Source organism: Papaver somniferum, unplaced genomic scaffold, assembly GCF_003573695.1.
Source record: "Papaver somniferum cultivar HN1 unplaced genomic scaffold, ASM357369v1 unplaced-scaffold_117, whole genome shotgun sequence".
NCBI lineage: Eukaryota > Viridiplantae > Streptophyta > Magnoliopsida > Ranunculales > Papaveraceae > Papaver > Papaver somniferum.
Genome location: NW_020620714.1, coordinates 1297518 through 1314791, shown reverse-complemented (window position 1 = coordinate 1314791; position 17274 = coordinate 1297518). Strand labels below are relative to the sequence as shown.

Here is a 17274-nt window from a genome sequence, read left to right as displayed (position 1 = left end):
TATTACAAATACTAATGTCTTAAGATTGTTGGGTGCAATAATCAAAAAAAAGAAAAATCAAATAAGCAAAAGTTATTGATACTTAGCTCCTTTATAATGGAAGTGATTGCTTTGACGAAACGAACAAGCTCCCCGTATCTCCGCAACAGCAACAAGGCAAAACTTTGGAAAATAGAGTGAGTCACGTGTTCAACACGCTGTCCTTAAGACATTAGCGCCCGGCTACACTCAAGAGTGATGCTATAGCCCTCACAGGACGGATATCTCCAGGATAAAACACCCTAATACACCTACTACTAGCATATGTAGTAGATGCTCAACTTGAGCTTGGCAACTCCGAAAAAAACCGTTAAGGAAAATCGCGAATGCTTAAAAAACGCTATAAAATATTTTCCCTTAGGGGTCCCTCTAAAATATAGAGCAACCCCTTTCCCATCGATTTTACAAAAGTAGTGTATTTCTTTATATAATTGACAAATACAACTTAAGAAGAAAAACTCCCCAATGTGGGACTAAAAGGTTTATATAGTTTCTTAAAACTACAAAAAATTGGAAACTCCACGATGTGAGACTAAAAAGTTTCATTCACAAAATAAAACAATAAATTATAATTTTTTATTCAAACTTTAAAAAATTATATTTTTATTAATCGTTTTCCAACATCCACTGCTCGACGCATTGCCTCTTTCTGTTGCTGGACGAGGGGGGTAGATTCATCTATATACTTGATTTGTTTTGGGAGCTCAAACGAAGGATCAAAAAACTCCTCAAAATCATCTACATCTGAGTAGAACTCCTCATTTTCGCTATCTTGAGGGAGCAATTGATTTAAAGGGGTAACTTCAAGTGGTTCCTCCCTGTTGCTGGATAGGACCAATGGAAGACCAGTACTTGTACAATCGCGGAACAGTTTTGGACTCACACCAATTTGTAGTGTCTTTAGAGAGATGTTATTCGACACTGGACTTTTCTCAGGAGGCGAAGAATCAATGCGAATCCCCGGATTTAAACGGTACTCTGGTCTATCTTCTTCTCTCAATATAGCAGGAGTGCTGCGTACAGACAGCTCTGTGGCCATATTCTGTATCCCTCCATGCCCCAGATTGGAAGGAACCGTTGCCCGATCTCCTTGATGTACAACTAATTCCTTTTGCGGGCCAATTGTAAGATTTGAGGAGTTCGACGCCATTGTTTGCTGCGGCACCGGGGAAAAATCTAAGGATCCCTCAGTTACCACTAGTTTTGGTTTAACAACCCACAAGGATTTGAACACAGACGCCACTGTCAGGTTGACCGAACTCCCATCATTTCCATTAGATTTTCCCTTCGTCTCCTTCACTTTGGACTTCTTTTTCGACCTTTTACGCCTTCGCTTGTGTTTCCTCCAATCCCTCGAGTGATCAAACTCCTGAGTATGGTGAGCCTTGTTCCTGTCAGATGTGTTCCTCCAATCCCTCGAGTGATCAAACTCCTGAGTGTTGTGCCTACCCACCAATAGCCCTTTTTTGGTATTACCTCTAGAAACTGAATTGCTCTCTGCATTACCAGTCTTCTTGTTTCCGGGAAGGGACATATTGGAGGGATCCTTAAAAGAAGAATCGATGGTACGCGATAAGATTGCCTTGGGGGCCTCTATTTTATCAAAGAGCTCCTTGTAACTTCTGTTGCTTTTAAAGGAGTCATCCATAAGAGGAATTGAGATACCAAATTTAAAATTAAGACCTTCTTCGGTTATGTTGACCACTCTCGGAATGGAATTAACATCATTGAAGCATTTTATCTTCACTAGAACTCCACCCAATTCCCTGAAATCCACCTCCAGAATGGTGCCGAACTTGCGTAGAAGAGAAAAAATGAGATCCGTTGTCCACAGATGAAAAGGAATTCCCTTGAGGATGAGGGAAACTTCTTTTTTTATCTGTGATGTCGTTTATTGCATTAACTGACGGCCACCATCTCATAAACTGAATTTCCTCATTCAAGAATTTGATAACCTTTTGTGTTAGAATATGCCATAAGGGATTATAAACCGCAGGATCTTAGATTGTCCAATAATGTGGGACTAATAATCTCAACACGCCCCCTCACGTATAGCCTCGTTGGGTCTAACACGTGGACAATTAAATCGGGTGACGCGGAGTAAACGCGCGGTCAAAGACTCGTCGCAAATAGCCTGCTCTGATACCATATTAGAATACGGGCATCCAACTCAAAACCAATTGGCAATGAGTGGAGAGGCCCAAAAGATCATAAACCGCAGGATCTTAGAAACCCAGACAATGTGGGACTAATAATCTCAACAGATGCTCAAGATCTTCTTATTCGAGATTATTAGTCCCACATTGTCTGGGTTTCTAAGATCCTGCGGTTTATGATCCTTTGGGCCTCTCAACTCATTGCCAATTGGTTTTGAATTGGATGCCCGTATTATAACATGGTATCAGAGCAGGCTATTTGTGTCGAGTCAAATGACCGCACCTTTACTCCACGTTACCTGATTGATTGTTCCACGTGTTAGACCCAACGAGGCTACACGTGAGGGGGCGTGTTGAGATTATTAGTCCCACATTGTCTGGGTTTCTAAGATCCTGCGGTTTATGATCCTTTGGGCCTCTCCACTCATTGCCAATTGGTTTTGAGTTGGATGCCCGTATTCTAACATTCTGAGAAATGATGCAATCATCCTCTACTACAGATGAGGCCATAAAGGCACCCATGTCCTGACCAAAAACCTGAATAGAAACATCCACTTTTAAATGGAATACAGCTTTTATTCTATCTTCAACCATCGCCCAATCGGCTGGTAGAGGAACCACTTTGCATATAATAACCTCGTCCCATCGATCGAAAAAAACGTGCCTCCCCGCCAAAATAAACGACCGCCCCTGCTTCTGTTGGATCAACAATGAATTTGCTTTTGGATTGGTGTCCTAACACTATTTTCTGACTTCCACTTCCAAGAGAAGGCCAATGACCCTTGTTCTCTCTGACAGATTGATAATGCTCAGGATCTCTATGATTCTTATCCTTAATAATTGCCAATTGCAAAGCTTCAATGAAAGAGTGCCATCCCCTTCCCTTGTATCCTTCAGGAATTATCAGATGGTGTGGTTTCTCGCCTTGGTTTCTGGTAAACCAGTCCACAGCGAAATATCTCCCTCTGTCATTTGATCTAGCTCAAACCAGTAAAGAGGCAGCATTACCAATTGGTATTCTCCAATATTGTGTTCTCCATGAATCTCTAAAATGTACTTCAGCATCTCTAATAGTTTGGAGGAGTCGTTTGGCAGAGTGAAGAGGGATCCAAACATCATTGGTGAAGCCTCTAGATCTTTCAATTATACGAACTGAAATCTCACTATCAGCCCAGAACACTTGTATCTCGTACGATTTATTCTCTATGTGAGCAAAATTTCTCTCCATACTGAACTACTAAGCAACGACATAGAACAACAAGAAGCAAATTTAGCTAGTACCTATAAACCAGACCCATCACAAAATCACCCTCAAAATGAACAACTAATGATTGAGAATCATATCACAAAGCCTTAATATAGCACCAATCACCCATTAATCCCACTCAAACACAACTGGAAATCCTAGCTTTTTTAACCCATGATCTTAATAGAAATCTTATTCTAGCTCACACGGAAATCAAAACCAAAAGATCAGGAATTAATGATTAGTTCTGTAATTCTAAGTACCCATCAGAGATTGATACTGGAGAAATCAAGATCCAGACGAAATTACCTGAGCAGATTGCTAGAATTCCCAAAATCCGACAGTAGAAAATCGCCAGAATATCGCCTTTGACTTGGTCAAACTTTATTGCTACCCTCTGGAGGAGGATTCTTCAGATGTGATTGACTCTTGGGAGAAGAAGATCAAAGTAGCAGAGAAACTTGAATTCAATATTGGCTGGCTTCGTGAGCGCTTGCAAGATATTAAGAAAATTTTACCTCAGGAGAAGAAGCTTCAGGAAACATTGGCGGAACAGGATCAGGCGAAGGCACAAGTCATTAAGGCTGAGCAGCAACTGGTCTGGGAAAATAATCTGGAATAAGGTAAAAGAAAGCAATACTAGATTGCCATAAGCAAGAAGAGAAGAGAATTCAAACAAGAAGAGAAAGATAAGCTTTGTGTTTAATAATTTGGTTGAGTAATAGATAGCTCTTACAAGACTTAATCTAGCATTTATATAGGCTTGAAGAATAACTAAACTAGGAAACAGAAAACTAAAAGGAAATCTAAAAGAATCCTAAAAATAAGAAAGACTGAAACTAGGAAACCATGGAAGCCAAACCTCTAAGCGGAATCTTCTGGAATTGTAGTATGCCCTGCATCAGTCCCCCCTTCTAGAGTAAAGCTCGTCCTCGAGTTGTCCAAACAAACCAGAAGTTCATTGTCACCATGAAACGTAAAAATCTCTTGAACATTAAATGTGTTGGAGATATTCCAATCATTTGGTAGATCAATAACATAAGCATTATCATTGATCTTCTTTAAAACCTTGAAAGGACCATATTTCTTCATCTTGGTTTTGTTATAAGTACCCACTCGAAATCTCTCTTTTCTTAGATGTATCATCACGAGCTCCCCTTCCTTGAAGGTTTTAAACCTCTTGTGTTTATCAGCATCCTCTTTATATTTAGAATTGGACTTCTCCAGTTCAGATTTTACTTCATTATGTAATTCAGTTGCTTTGTCTACAAAAGAGTCGGCTGTAGTGTTTGTACTCTGTGTGGTGGGTAAGGCTACCAAATCAAGAGTATGATTAGGTACTTTAGAGTACACAATCTCAAATGGAGTTTTCCTAGTAGAACGATTCACAGAAGTATTGAAAGCGAATTCCATATGTGGCAATAACACATCCCACTGCTTACTATTATCCAGGCACTTAGCTCTAATCAAATTCCCAAGTGATCTATTAACAACCTCAGTCTGTCCATCAGTTTGCGGATGTGAAGTTGTGCTGAATTGTAAAACTGTGCCTAAGCGCATCCATAAACTTTTCCAGAAATAACTCAAAAATTTTGTATCTCTGTCAGAAGTGATAGACTTTGGAACCCCATGCAATCTTACTACTTCTTTAAAGAACAAAGAAGCAACATTAGAAGCGTCAGTTGATTTCTTACAAGCTACGAAGTGAGCCATTTTAGAGTAACGATCAACTACGACCATAACAGAATCATTACCTCTAGCAGTATGAGGTAAACCAAGTATAAAATCCATACTTATATCAAGCCAAGGTGCATCAGGAACTGGTAAAGGAGTATACAACCCGGTATTTTGAATTGTACCCTTTGCTCTCTGACAGACCATGCATTTTTGTACGAACTTTTGTACATCAAGTTTCAAAGATGGCCAGAAAAATCTTTCTTCAATCAGGGCAATGGTTTTATCTCTCCCAAAATGACCACCAAGACCACTGCCATGTAATTATCGCATAAGATGTAAACGTAAAGACCCTTGAGGAATACATAATCGATTCCCTTTAAAAAGAAAACCTTCTTGTATAAGAAAATCATCAACCCCATGAGTTTGAGAACTGCATTGATCCCATAGTTTGCCAAAATCTTCATCTTTTGGATAAATGTCTTTGATATAGTCAAATGCATAACTCTCATTACGAATTGTTGTTAATAGATGACTTCTTCTACTTAAGGCAGCAGCAACTTGATTCAATTTGCCACTTTTATGTCTCACGGAGAAAGTGTATTTGTTGAGTGTGGAAAGCCATCGATCATGCATTCTGTTAACTTTAGCAGAAGTATTCAAAAACTTCAAAGCATGGTTGTCAGTGTTGAAAACAATTTCCCTATGTATAAGATAAGTATGCCACTGCTTAAGAGATTGAACAAGAGCTAATAACTCTAATTCATATGTAGACCATTTCTTTTGTGCATCTGAATTCTTCTCACTGTAATATGCAATTGGATGACCCTCCTGTGATAATACTGCACCAATACCAACAACAGATGCATCACAATCTATTTCAAAAGGCTTGTTGAAATTCGGAAGTGCAAGAATTGGTGCCGTACAAAGCTTTTCTTTAAGAAGAATAAAGCTTTTATCCATTGCTTTTGTCCACTCAAACTTCTCCTTCTTGAGACAGTCAGTCAAAGGTGCAGAAATAGAGCTAAAGTTCTTCACAAATCTTCGATAGAAAGAAGCCAAACCATGAAAACTACGAACATCACGAATAGAAGTAGGAACTGGCCAATCTTCAATTGCTTGAACTTTAGAAGGATCGACATGAATACCATCAGTAGAAATCACATATCCCAAAAATGTTACTGAAGAAGCCATGAAGGTACACTTCTTCAAATTAACATATAAAGAGTTGTCAGCAAGAACTTGAAACACTTGTGAAAGATGTTGGAGGTGTTCTGGCTCACTGCGACTAAAAATTAGTATGTCATCAAAATAGACAATAACAAATTTACTGAGAAAGGGTTGGAGAACCTGATTCATAAGTCGCATAAAAGTACTAGGTGCATTAGATAACCCAAATGGCATGACCAGCCATTCATATAAACCTTCACGTGTCTTGAATGCTGTTTTCCACTCATCTCCACCTCGAATGCGTATTTGGTGGTAACCACTGCGTAAATCCAACTTAGTAAAAATAATAGAGCCCGACAGTAAATCAATCATATCATCAATACGCGGGGGGGAATGGTGGCGATTTTAAAAAAAAAAAAAAAAAAAAAAGGAAAAAAAAAAAAAAAAAAAAAAAAAAAAAAAAAAAAAAAAAAAAAAAAAAATCGGAAATCTATAAGGAATGGTGATGCGATTTAATGCTCTGCAATCGATACACATCCTCCATCCATTGTCTTTTTTACTAACCAAGAAGGCAGGACTGGCACAAGGACTGTTGCTAGGTCGTATCAAACCCTTTGTAAGCAAATCATTTACCTGTCCCTGTAATATCTCATGCTCAGCAGGACTCAAGCGATAGTGTGCTTGGTTTGGTAAAGAGGCTCCAGGAATAAAATCGATGCAGTGTTGAATATTCCGTAAAGGAGGTAATGCAGTTGGTAGTTCATCTAGAAATAAAACATTATATTGAAATAATAAGGGCTTCACCTTTGCAGGCAACTCAATCATAGGCTTAGAATCTTCATGGGAATGTAAAGAATGTTGTGGGTGCAAAGAACGAATAACAGTGGCTACGACAACATCAGTCTGCGCACAAGAGTTTGTAGTGGAATTGGATGGACTAAGAACCTTGGTTTTCCCATTATGAAAAAAAGTGTAAGTATTCTCGAAACCGTTGTGAACCGCGTGAAGATCGTATTGCCAAGGTCTGCCAAGAAGAAGATGGGTTGCCGTCATATTAATGACATCACATAGAACTGTGTCTTCATAACCCTCAAAAGAGAATGACACATAACACTGAAGAGTAATCTTCTATGTGCTAGAGGCATTAACCCATCCTACAGTGTAAGGTTCTGGATGAGAATTTACTGGTAGTTCAAGCTTCTTAACTACGTGATCAGCAATATAATTATCCACACTGCCACTATCAATTATCATCTTGCAGATTTTACCCCCAATATAACATCTGGATTTAAAGATACTGTGTCTCTGAGACTTGCATTGTTGAGTAAGAAATAATGGACGAATCATCCCAACAAACTCATCGTCATCACCAGGTGAGTCTTCATCTTCGAACTCATTAAGCGCACCAGTGACTTCATTAATGGACTGAGGTTCACCAATCAAAGCATTGAATTTCCTACAATCACTAGACGTGTGCCCCGATTGCTGGCATTTATTGCACTTATATCCACGAAATTTTGCATAAGTATTAGTAGTTCTCTGTTGCGGTGGAAATTGTTGTTGCCTGTTATGAAACCGATTCCCTGTAGTAGGAGGAGTTGGTTGCAGAGAGTGAGACTGCTGACCCGGCTGAAGATCAACTGGATTGGCTAAGATAGGTGTAGCCAGAGGTGGAGTATAAGGCACAATATGGCTAGGTTGTCGATGTGAATGGCTAACATCATCATAAGGAGGCCTGGTAATAGTCAAAACAGTATCTGGAGAAAAGTTTTGAGATGAATTGGTACCCCTGGAATTATTTTGATAACGCCCTTGTCTGGATGGATAAGTCCTAGAAGAACGAAGAAGGCGATTTTCTATCTTAATAGCTTGCTGCACAGCTTCGACCATAGTAAAAACTGAATGAGTCATACCATTTTGTATTAATCTATTCAGCCCCTCAATGAATCTTGCAACTAACTTTTCTTCAGATTCTTTGAGTTGATTTCGTGCCACCAAATTATAAAAATCTGACACATATTCTTCAACAGTGCGTGCCCCCTGCTGAATGTTCTGCAATTTGATGAAAAGTTGATGCATAAAGTCTCTAGGTAAGAACTTATCCCTGATCAAAGTTTTCATACGTGTCCAAGTACGTATTTTCGGTTTGTTTGCGTTTCTACGATCATCACAGATCTTATCCCACCAGGCTGCAGCTCCTCCTTTGAGCTTGTAAGTCACAAGTTTGACCTTAGAATCTTCAGGGACTTCCATAAATTCGAAAAAAGCTTCTACCTCAAAGAACCAATCAGTTAGTTCTTCAATACGAAAATTTCCAGAGAAGTTGGGAATATCAGCTTTTAGCTTATATTCGGGTAAAGAACTGTAAGGGTTGTGACCAGTTTTTAAACGTCGCTCTTCAATCCAATTCTTCTCTAGATCGTTCTCACGTTCATCTTCATGATCACTGTCGAGTGTAGGAGAAACTAGCTTCTTCTTTGAATGACCTATGAACCCTTCATACGGTTTCTTAATGTTTAAAGTACGCAATACATCTTTAGGTACTTCATCATTCTGTAAAAAACTGAAGTGTATCGTTTTTAGTTTTTTCTTCTAAGTCTACAAGCTCAGGCATATCCAAATCTATATTTATGTGTTTTGCAACCTTGAAAAGCTGATTCTGCATTGCTTCAAGCTTGTTATCTCTTAAACCTAATTTTTCCTCCATGGACTTCTCAAGAGTTACAGTAATGTGTTTTGCCAAAATCTCGGTATGAGATTTGATGAGAGCTTCGATTGCTGCTAGAGTAACTGGTTGAGCAGTCATATATTTTTTTTTGTGTACTTAAAAGGAATGAAAGGTGTTGCGGAAGCGAAGTAAAGGATCAAGTGATAGGATGAAAAACCTAAAACTAAGCGGGTGATACCAACTAATGTGGAACAAGGTAAAAGAAAGCAAGAAGATTGCTATAAGCAAGAAGAGAAGAGAATTCAAGCAAGAAGAGAAAGATAAGTTTTGTGTTTAATAATTTGATTGAGTAATAGATAGCTCTTACAAGACTTAATCTAGCCTTTATTAGGGGTGCACATACCCTACCCATATCCGCAACCCTATCCTACCCGCCAATTTTTTAACCGTATCCTACCCTATCCACTATTTAGCGGGTAGGGTGGCGGGTAAAGATTTTCTTAACCGTCAGTAAACGGGTAGGGTGGCGGGTATAGGCCATATCCTACCCACCCTACCTAGGGGTGCACATACCATACTCATATCCGCTAACCCTACCCTACCCGCCAGTTTTTTAACCGTATCCTACCCTAACCATTATTTGACGGGTAGGGTGGCGGGTAAAGATTTTCTTAACCGCCAGTAAACGGGTAGGGTGGCGGGTATAGGCCATATCCTACCCACCCTACCCGTTGTGCAGCCCTAGCCTTTATATAGGCTTGAAGAATAACTAAATTAGGAAACAGAAAACTAAAAGGAAATCTAAAAGAATCCTAAAAATAAGAAAGACTGAAACTAGGATACCATGAAAGCCAAACCTCTAAGCGGAATCTTCTGGAATTGTAGTATGCCCTGAATCAGAAAAAGAGCGACTTTCCGCCTTAGAATCTAAGATTTCTCCTCTACTCAAGGAGAAACACAATTTTGTAAACAGATGCGGTGGTCCTTTGCTGCTTTTTTAATTGCGGCACCAACTTGTTACCTGTCACGTCTTCAGTGCCAAAGGTCGCAATTCTGATTGAAGAATCTATTGATAACAACAACTCAAAGGCATCTATTGATAACAACAAATCAAAGGCAGAATATGAAACCGATAATGAAGAGACATGTGTGGAGAGGTTTAAACCCATTGAGGAGGTCTCGCGCAGAAAATCTTGGACTAAAGAGCAACACATGGATAAACTTCTGCGATGCAGTACCTTATTAGGTGTTCCTCATGGAGGAAAGGAAAACATCTATGAAGGAATCGTCGACAATTACAGGTCCTCAACAACTGATAAGGAACGAGCAAGACTGTCATGGAATGGGGAGATTAGTAACGAGTTGTTAGGCCGCGGCAAGAGAACCCCTGCAAAGAAAAAGTTCTAAGAGGCTAGAGACAGTGATGTAGTCGGTTATTTTTGGCTTCTTGATGGTTGCTTCCTTAGTTTTTATTTTTCTTTTCATGTTGAATTTTGGCTGATCTTTGTAGCACTTTCAAGTGCACTCTTCTTTCTCTACTTCTTTTTTCCCTTTTTAATAAAGTTTTAACCTTTTAAGTCCAAAAAAAAAACAACTCAAAGGCAGTGCCTTCTCCAGGAATTGCAAGAAAAACACGCTTAATTTCTTTCAAGCCTCAATTTGTAGTGCTGTTGTACCTACAGTGAATGAAGTTTCTTTTTGAGTTTGATGCGGATGATTTCCTTGTAAAATCATGTAATATTGTATTATCAGCCTGGTGATGGGCTAGGATAGAATTTTAAAATCATGTAATATTTACTTTAACTGATTTTGAAAGTGAAATCAGTCCGGTTAGGTGATAATTGAGATGTTAACTTATGTTCAGCAAATGATTTAGATGCACTGAATTCATTTCTGACGTAGCTGCAGTATAACCCAATTGCTTTATGCTGGGATACCGCGTGCTGTCTTTAAATAGTACTAACAGAATGAAATGCATCCTTAGAATCTCATTTCAAATGAGGAAAAAGGTTTCTGTTTTGTATTTCATTGTGCACTCCCATCACAGTTGGGATTTTGTAGGCAACTATAGTTTTTCGGAAAACATGAAATTAGTTCCATAAGAGAGTGGTGAGATAGTGCCTGATTACTATTGCAGCACCCAATTAACACATGACCTATGTTGGAATGTTTAAACAGAACAGTCAAAAAAACACTCAGAAAGCACCTCAGACCCTAAATTCTCCAAGCTGTTAAAGAAATCTTGATAAGTAAATTGCTCCAAGGAGTGGGCTAAGAGAGCAATCTGTGCTTTTCTCTAGAATTAGTACTGCAACATTATTAGTATTCTGCGAGATGCTCTAATTGTTCCATAATTCCATCGTCTGCAGCTGCAACACCATGTTGGTATGAATGTCAACAACAAAAAATAAATAGGTGACTACAAAAGATGGGCATGTCTCAAGCAGTCACCATTTATGTAAAGTCCTGCACATCATATTAAAGACTTTTATGAACTAAATGTTGCAGGATGAAGCAAATCCATTCAAACTGCAGAAAGACTACTCACAAATATGAAAACTGTTGAGCTAAGAACAGTATGATTTCGGCAAAATAATGGGATCTGCTTTGTCTTATCTTCTGCTTTCATACGGTTCATTCAGCTGTACAACAAAGCCAAACCAAATCAAACGTAATTCAGAGCATGAATATGGTAATCATGAGAAAACCGAAAATAAAAAATAAAAAATAAAAAATAATATGAAGACAGTCACATTTCCACACACCTACATGCCGCACTAGAAGATGACATGGTATTGAAATTCATACACACGTCGCCTTCCTATTTATGATTCTCCTTAGCCATTCAAACACCTATGATCCATATATAAGGAAAATCAAACCAAATGCTAGTAGTGGAAACATACATACCTTGGTAGGACACACCATATACATCCTGTCCAAGGTTATAATAAACCTATCTGAAAGTATAGAATGAAATAAACTATGTGCCTGAGATATGCACGAAACTACCTGTTAAGATGAAGAGAACAATGAAATAGATAAGGAGGAGAGAGTACCTGTTACTCCTGGTCTGTTTGAATAAAATCAACATCCAATTTTTTAAGGAACGAGAGGGATTTCAGATCATATTTCAAAGACTCCTTCACTTGTGGGCAATTCATGATGACTAATTCTCGAAGAGTAGTCCATCCTCGTAAATCTGGAAGAAACTTAAGAACTGGACAATCATCGAAGTACAAATATTGAAGAGAGCCACTGGAAAGTTCAGGTCCATACAGAGCAACCCCGTTCTGATTCTCATCATCATAAATTCGAAAGCCTTGAAAATGATTACACTGCCAAATTCTCATATGTTGAAGATCACGATTGCTTTGGAGTATGTTTATTGGGAAGTATATAAGACCCTCAATATTCCTCAAATTTAGGATCTGGAGAGATGTCTGGGTTCTCCCAACTGAGCATACTAACTTGTCGTCCACCTTCCCAAGTACCAATGACGTCAGGGAAAGAAAGGGAGAAATTTCTCTTAACCTTTGGCAGTCATTAATCCACAGATCTTGAAGACAAGGAGGATATGAACAACACAGTTCTTCTAGAAGGAACATATCTGTAAGTTCGAGACGAATCAAGGAAGGAAAACCACCAATATCTAAACTCTCTAAAGACATTCCTCTAAGCAACATAACTCTGAGACGTGGGAGCTTTCCAATAGATGCTGGTAGTTGTTTAATTCCTTTGCAGTTTTTAATGTCCAAGTTCAACCATACCAAGTCTGGAAGACCAGATGGAACACACATCCACGTGGGAAGGTCACACCCCATGAAATTACGAATATCCAACGTCCTCAAACCAGCGGGGGGGTGGAGAGCTTCGAATACTTCAAGGATTACACGACTTCTGGTCCCACCCAGCTCTTCTTCTATTTTACCCCAACTTAAATACAATTTCCGAAGATTCTGTTTTCCTTTCAAATTTGCTCTCTCAGCATCAATTGGGTCTTTCACGTTTTGAAGATTCTGAATACCCAGTGCCTCAAGAAAGTTCAGGTTACCTAACTCTTCAATACCATCATTACGTTCAGGCTCGTTGATAAGTTGTTCCCGCACTCTGTAAGTCAGATGTTGCAGCAAAACTAATTTTCCTATACCCTTTGGTGCTTCCCTGTTGTTGTGAGAAAAGTATCTCAGATTTATCCAATTCGTTACCTCTTTTGGAACCTCACACATAAAAAGATTCAAAAACTCAAGATTGTGTAGGTTAGTGCATGCCTCGGGTAATACTTTGATTTGAGTAGACGCTAGGTCAATCTTCCTAAGCTGTGTTAATGATCCAAAATCTTTGGGCAATGCTTGAAGTAATTCACAGAATTTGAAATCGAATATCTTCAAATTAACAAGACTGGCAACAAACTCCGGCAAGGATTTTAATTTCCTGCAGAAGGACACATCTAATGTCTGCAAATTGTGAAGGTTGATGATGAATCCAGGTAGTTCTTCAATAGGTGTATGTGACATTTTAAGAAATATTAGATATTTCAAACCAGTGACAGAATTGGGAAAGGTGGTTAAGCTGCTGCAACTACAGAGGTTTAACTTTCGCAAATTGCATAGACTAGTAACAGAATCGGGTAGTTCTCTAATATCTGAAAACGAGATATCAAGGGACCTTAGATTTTTCAAAGACCCCATGTTTTCAAGAAGATTTTGGACATTGGTGCATTCACGTAATACCAATGTCTGCAAATTGTAAGACTTACTGATGGAATGGTCATCATGAGTCATACCATTAAGATTTCTATTGGAAAGATAGAAGTACCTTAAATGCCTTAACTTATATGCAACCCGCATTGCAGAATCTGGACAACTGTCAGCCATACGACCAAAATGTAGCACACGCAATTTCTTGTTACTTGAGAATGTACAATCCTTTGAATTAGAATTTGGTTCGGGGATGATAATTGTTCGAAGTTTCTTCAGTCTACTCCAGGCTTCGGAAGAACTCTCTGATAAAACCGCATCCGCTGTTAATTGAACACGTCGAAGATCAGATTCAGTTTTTTCCAACTCACTGACCTTGACTGCCGCACACTCATGTTCCCCGAAAAATTGTTGTCCAAGATCATGGACAAGATCATGCATCTTGCACGCGATTATGTCACCAAATTCATTTTTTTTCACCAAAGCATCCAAAAATGAACTCCACACCAAACTATCAAAATATTCTTCTCCGATGTCTTCAATTGATCGTTCGTTTTGGATGTTAGATGATGGCCCCAAGAATCCTTCTGCCATCCATAAATGAACCAACGTATCCCTTTCAATCTCACAACCTTTTGGAAAGATGGTGCAATAAGAGAAACATTGTTTCAATTGAGGCGACAAGTTATCATAACTCAATTTCAGTATTGGACGGATTTCGCTTTGACCTTCTTGTGTATTCCAGATGCCGGTTTCTCTAATCGACAACCAATCACTTTCCTTGTTTCTCGAGTGCATTAGACTTCCAAGAAATTTTGCTGCAAGTGGTAAACCACTAGACCTTTTTGCGATCTCTTTTCCGATGTTTATCATGTTTGGAGTCTTTGCTGCTCCATCGGGAGAAAAAGCTCTTTTCTTGATGATAGACCAACATTCATCTTGTTGTAATTGTTCCAGTTTATAAGGAGGAATACTCCCCTTAACAACATCTGCAACCTGAGTTTTACGGGTAGTTATTAGTATTTTACTCCCTTGAGCACCAACAAGCAATGGACCGCAGAGTCTTTCCCATTGATCAGCATTTTCGTTCCATAAATCGTCCAGTACGAGCAGATATCTCTTCCCATTTAATTGTTCTTCAACTGTACTTACTAGTACATCATAGTTTGACAAAGTATCAAACTTCTTTCGAGTCAAAGACTCCATAATTTTTGTTAAGAGCTTTTCCACATCAAAATATTCAGATACATGTACCCACATTGTTAGCTCAAACTGTTTCTGTACCAACTCATCTTTGTAGGCGAGCTGAGCTAGACTTGTTTTACCAAGTCCTCCGAACCCCACTATGGAAACGACAGAGACCTTTTCCGGATTGTTATCAGATGATGTTGATGATGACGATGATGGAATGACCTTTGTTAAAAGGTCTACTATCCTTTTCTTATCATCCTCCCGTCCTATAATGTCGGATTCATTTATAGAGGATGCAGTTTGCCGGCTCCATTGCGCACTACTCTCACCATGAACCATAGAAGTATAAACTGGCGCAGCTTGCAACTGAAACGTGTACATTTGTTTAGTAATTTCGTCTAATCTTCTGTTAATATCCTTAATTTGCTTAGCCATCTTGAAAGCAAAAACAAGAGGATTGTTGGAGGAAGAAACAAAATCGTGTAGCTTATGCTTCAAGCGGTTCCCTCTTTGACACCGACGCATGGTCTCATAAGAGAACTCATCCATCACATCATCGGCTTCATAAGCCACATCCTTGAGCCATATCAACCAAAGTCTCACAGCTAAATCAGTCACTTGGCGCCTCTCCGCATCAGCTATGACGGCAAGGATCATCTGTAAGGTTTTATGAAGCTTTTTCAAATCATCTTTGACACCCCAAGCAAGACTAATCTCTTGAGCAATAGCAGAAACCAAGTTCTTTAATATTTCAGTGACACCATTAGTAAAGAACCCTTCAGTGATTGACATGTTTGTAAATTTTGAAGATTTAGAAACCAATAACAAGATATTTCAAAAATTATGAACTTTGAAAATGATGTTTAAGAGTAAAGTTGCAACAAACTGTGAGTTCAACAATATATCACCTGGATAGAAGACTCATTTACTGTCCAGGAATTGTGTGGTAGTAGTTCACTCGGTACTATGCTCTAGTCGTTATCAAATAGCTGGAAGTTTTAAATTCAGATACTGAAAGTAGAAACTATTGATCCATGTATCTGTCAGTCTATTATTATTCAGATGAACAGGATACCCACTATATTTTGTTCTTTCAAACCTTAATCAGTGGCAAAGGACGGAGCCACATGAGGTTGTCATGTCCTCATTAGCTTTTTGGTAATTGTCACACTATTCCCCGGACGAACCGGAATATTAATTAAAGTGGAATCAGTGTAAAATTGCAATAATGCATTAAGGTTTAAACCGTTGTTGCCAGATTCATACGCAAAATGAAAAGTCTCCATATGACATTTGCACCATCTTATACGGTATATCATTTGGCTGCTACGTTTTTTACCTGGTACTGTACGTCTAAGTCTAACGGTCTAGCAAAAGTTCAATTACTGTACTCTCTATTCCTGATAGAAGACAGTTTGTTTTGAGTCGAACCAGCAACCTAGAACAAAACCTGCTTAGAATATAATATTTCTAAGAAAATAAGAAATTTTCCATTTTCCACTAATGTTTCTTAAATTGACAAGTGGTGTAGCAAGACTCCTCGTACTGTAACTCTCTCTGTCTGTCTCTTGGGTTTTCTTTGTATACTCATTTGCATGCTCAACCTCTAGATTGCATCAGACAGTGTAGTGTGGTAATAATGCTTGATTGTGGAAATTAGACTAATAGGGAGCTAATTTGGTTTTACCGTTTGCCTTTCGTCCGGATAGCATCTGCCCCTGTGGGGATAAACAAAGAACACAAGTACTTATGATAGTTTGAGAAAATTTTGAAGGTAAGCTGTAGGGGCGGAATATCGCACAGAACTAAGTTACAACCTCGCCCGAAACACTAGGCGAATAGTAATCATGCGATAAGGAGAAAGACTCACGAAGAATAGCCATACGACAGATATGGGACGACGTCTACCATGAAGATTACTAACAGCCACGCGAAAAACAGTGACATCTCCCAAAAGCCTGGTGAAATAGACAGATTGAACAGAGATTTTGCATGTGAACTTAGTTGTCTTCTACCTTGATATTTACCTATATGCTTCAAGTTGAAATGAGTCAAGAACAAGGAATCAACAAATTGGGTGTAACTATGGATTTTCCATAGTTACGAACAGAAATCAACTTGTTTAAGATTTCCGTTACACCATTAGTGAGAATCCCTTCCATCGCCACATAAGGTACTTGAATTTAGAAGATTTAGAAGTCAATAAGAGCACAAATTTCAGAAATTATACTACTTCAAATATACTTTCACCAATGTTTACAAACAGATATGATATATCTTATGAATGAGTACCTTACTCACTAGTATCGATAGAAAAAGTACCCTCACTAGTCGCAGTCAATATCTGTAAATACAGCGCAGAAACTACTGGTTAAAAAATTTCAGTCAAAAATTGATTCACATGTATAGATGACCCAACATATTTATGTC

The 17274-nt window shown here is 38.7% G+C and overlaps 1 protein-coding gene across 4 annotated transcripts; it reads right to left on the bottom strand.

The window, feature by feature from the left end:
* Positions 1 to 10972: 10972 nt before the first annotated feature.
* On the bottom strand, positions 10973 to 15728 carry LOC113329546 (putative disease resistance protein RGA1). Of its 4 annotated transcripts, XM_026576406.1 has the most exons (5): positions 12013 to 15728; positions 11719 to 11806; positions 11502 to 11595; positions 11405 to 11419; positions 10973 to 11322 (listed from the first exon to the last, which is right to left on the bottom strand). In XM_026576406.1, exon 1 carries the CDS (start codon positions 15634 to 15636, stop codon positions 12016 to 12018), a length of 3621 nt encoding a protein of 1206 aa, XP_026432191.1. In that variant the 5' UTR covers positions 15637 to 15728; the 3' UTR covers positions 10973 to 11322; positions 11405 to 11419; positions 11502 to 11595; positions 11719 to 11806; positions 12013 to 12015. The 4 variants fall into 4 exon arrangements, with proteins under 4 accessions (XP_026432191.1, XP_026432190.1, XP_026432192.1 ...); XM_026576405.1 differs by lacking the exon at positions 11405 to 11419; XM_026576407.1 differs by lacking the exon at positions 11405 to 11419 and having other exon boundaries at positions 11723 to 11806.
* Positions 15729 to 17274: the final 1546 nt, after the last annotated feature.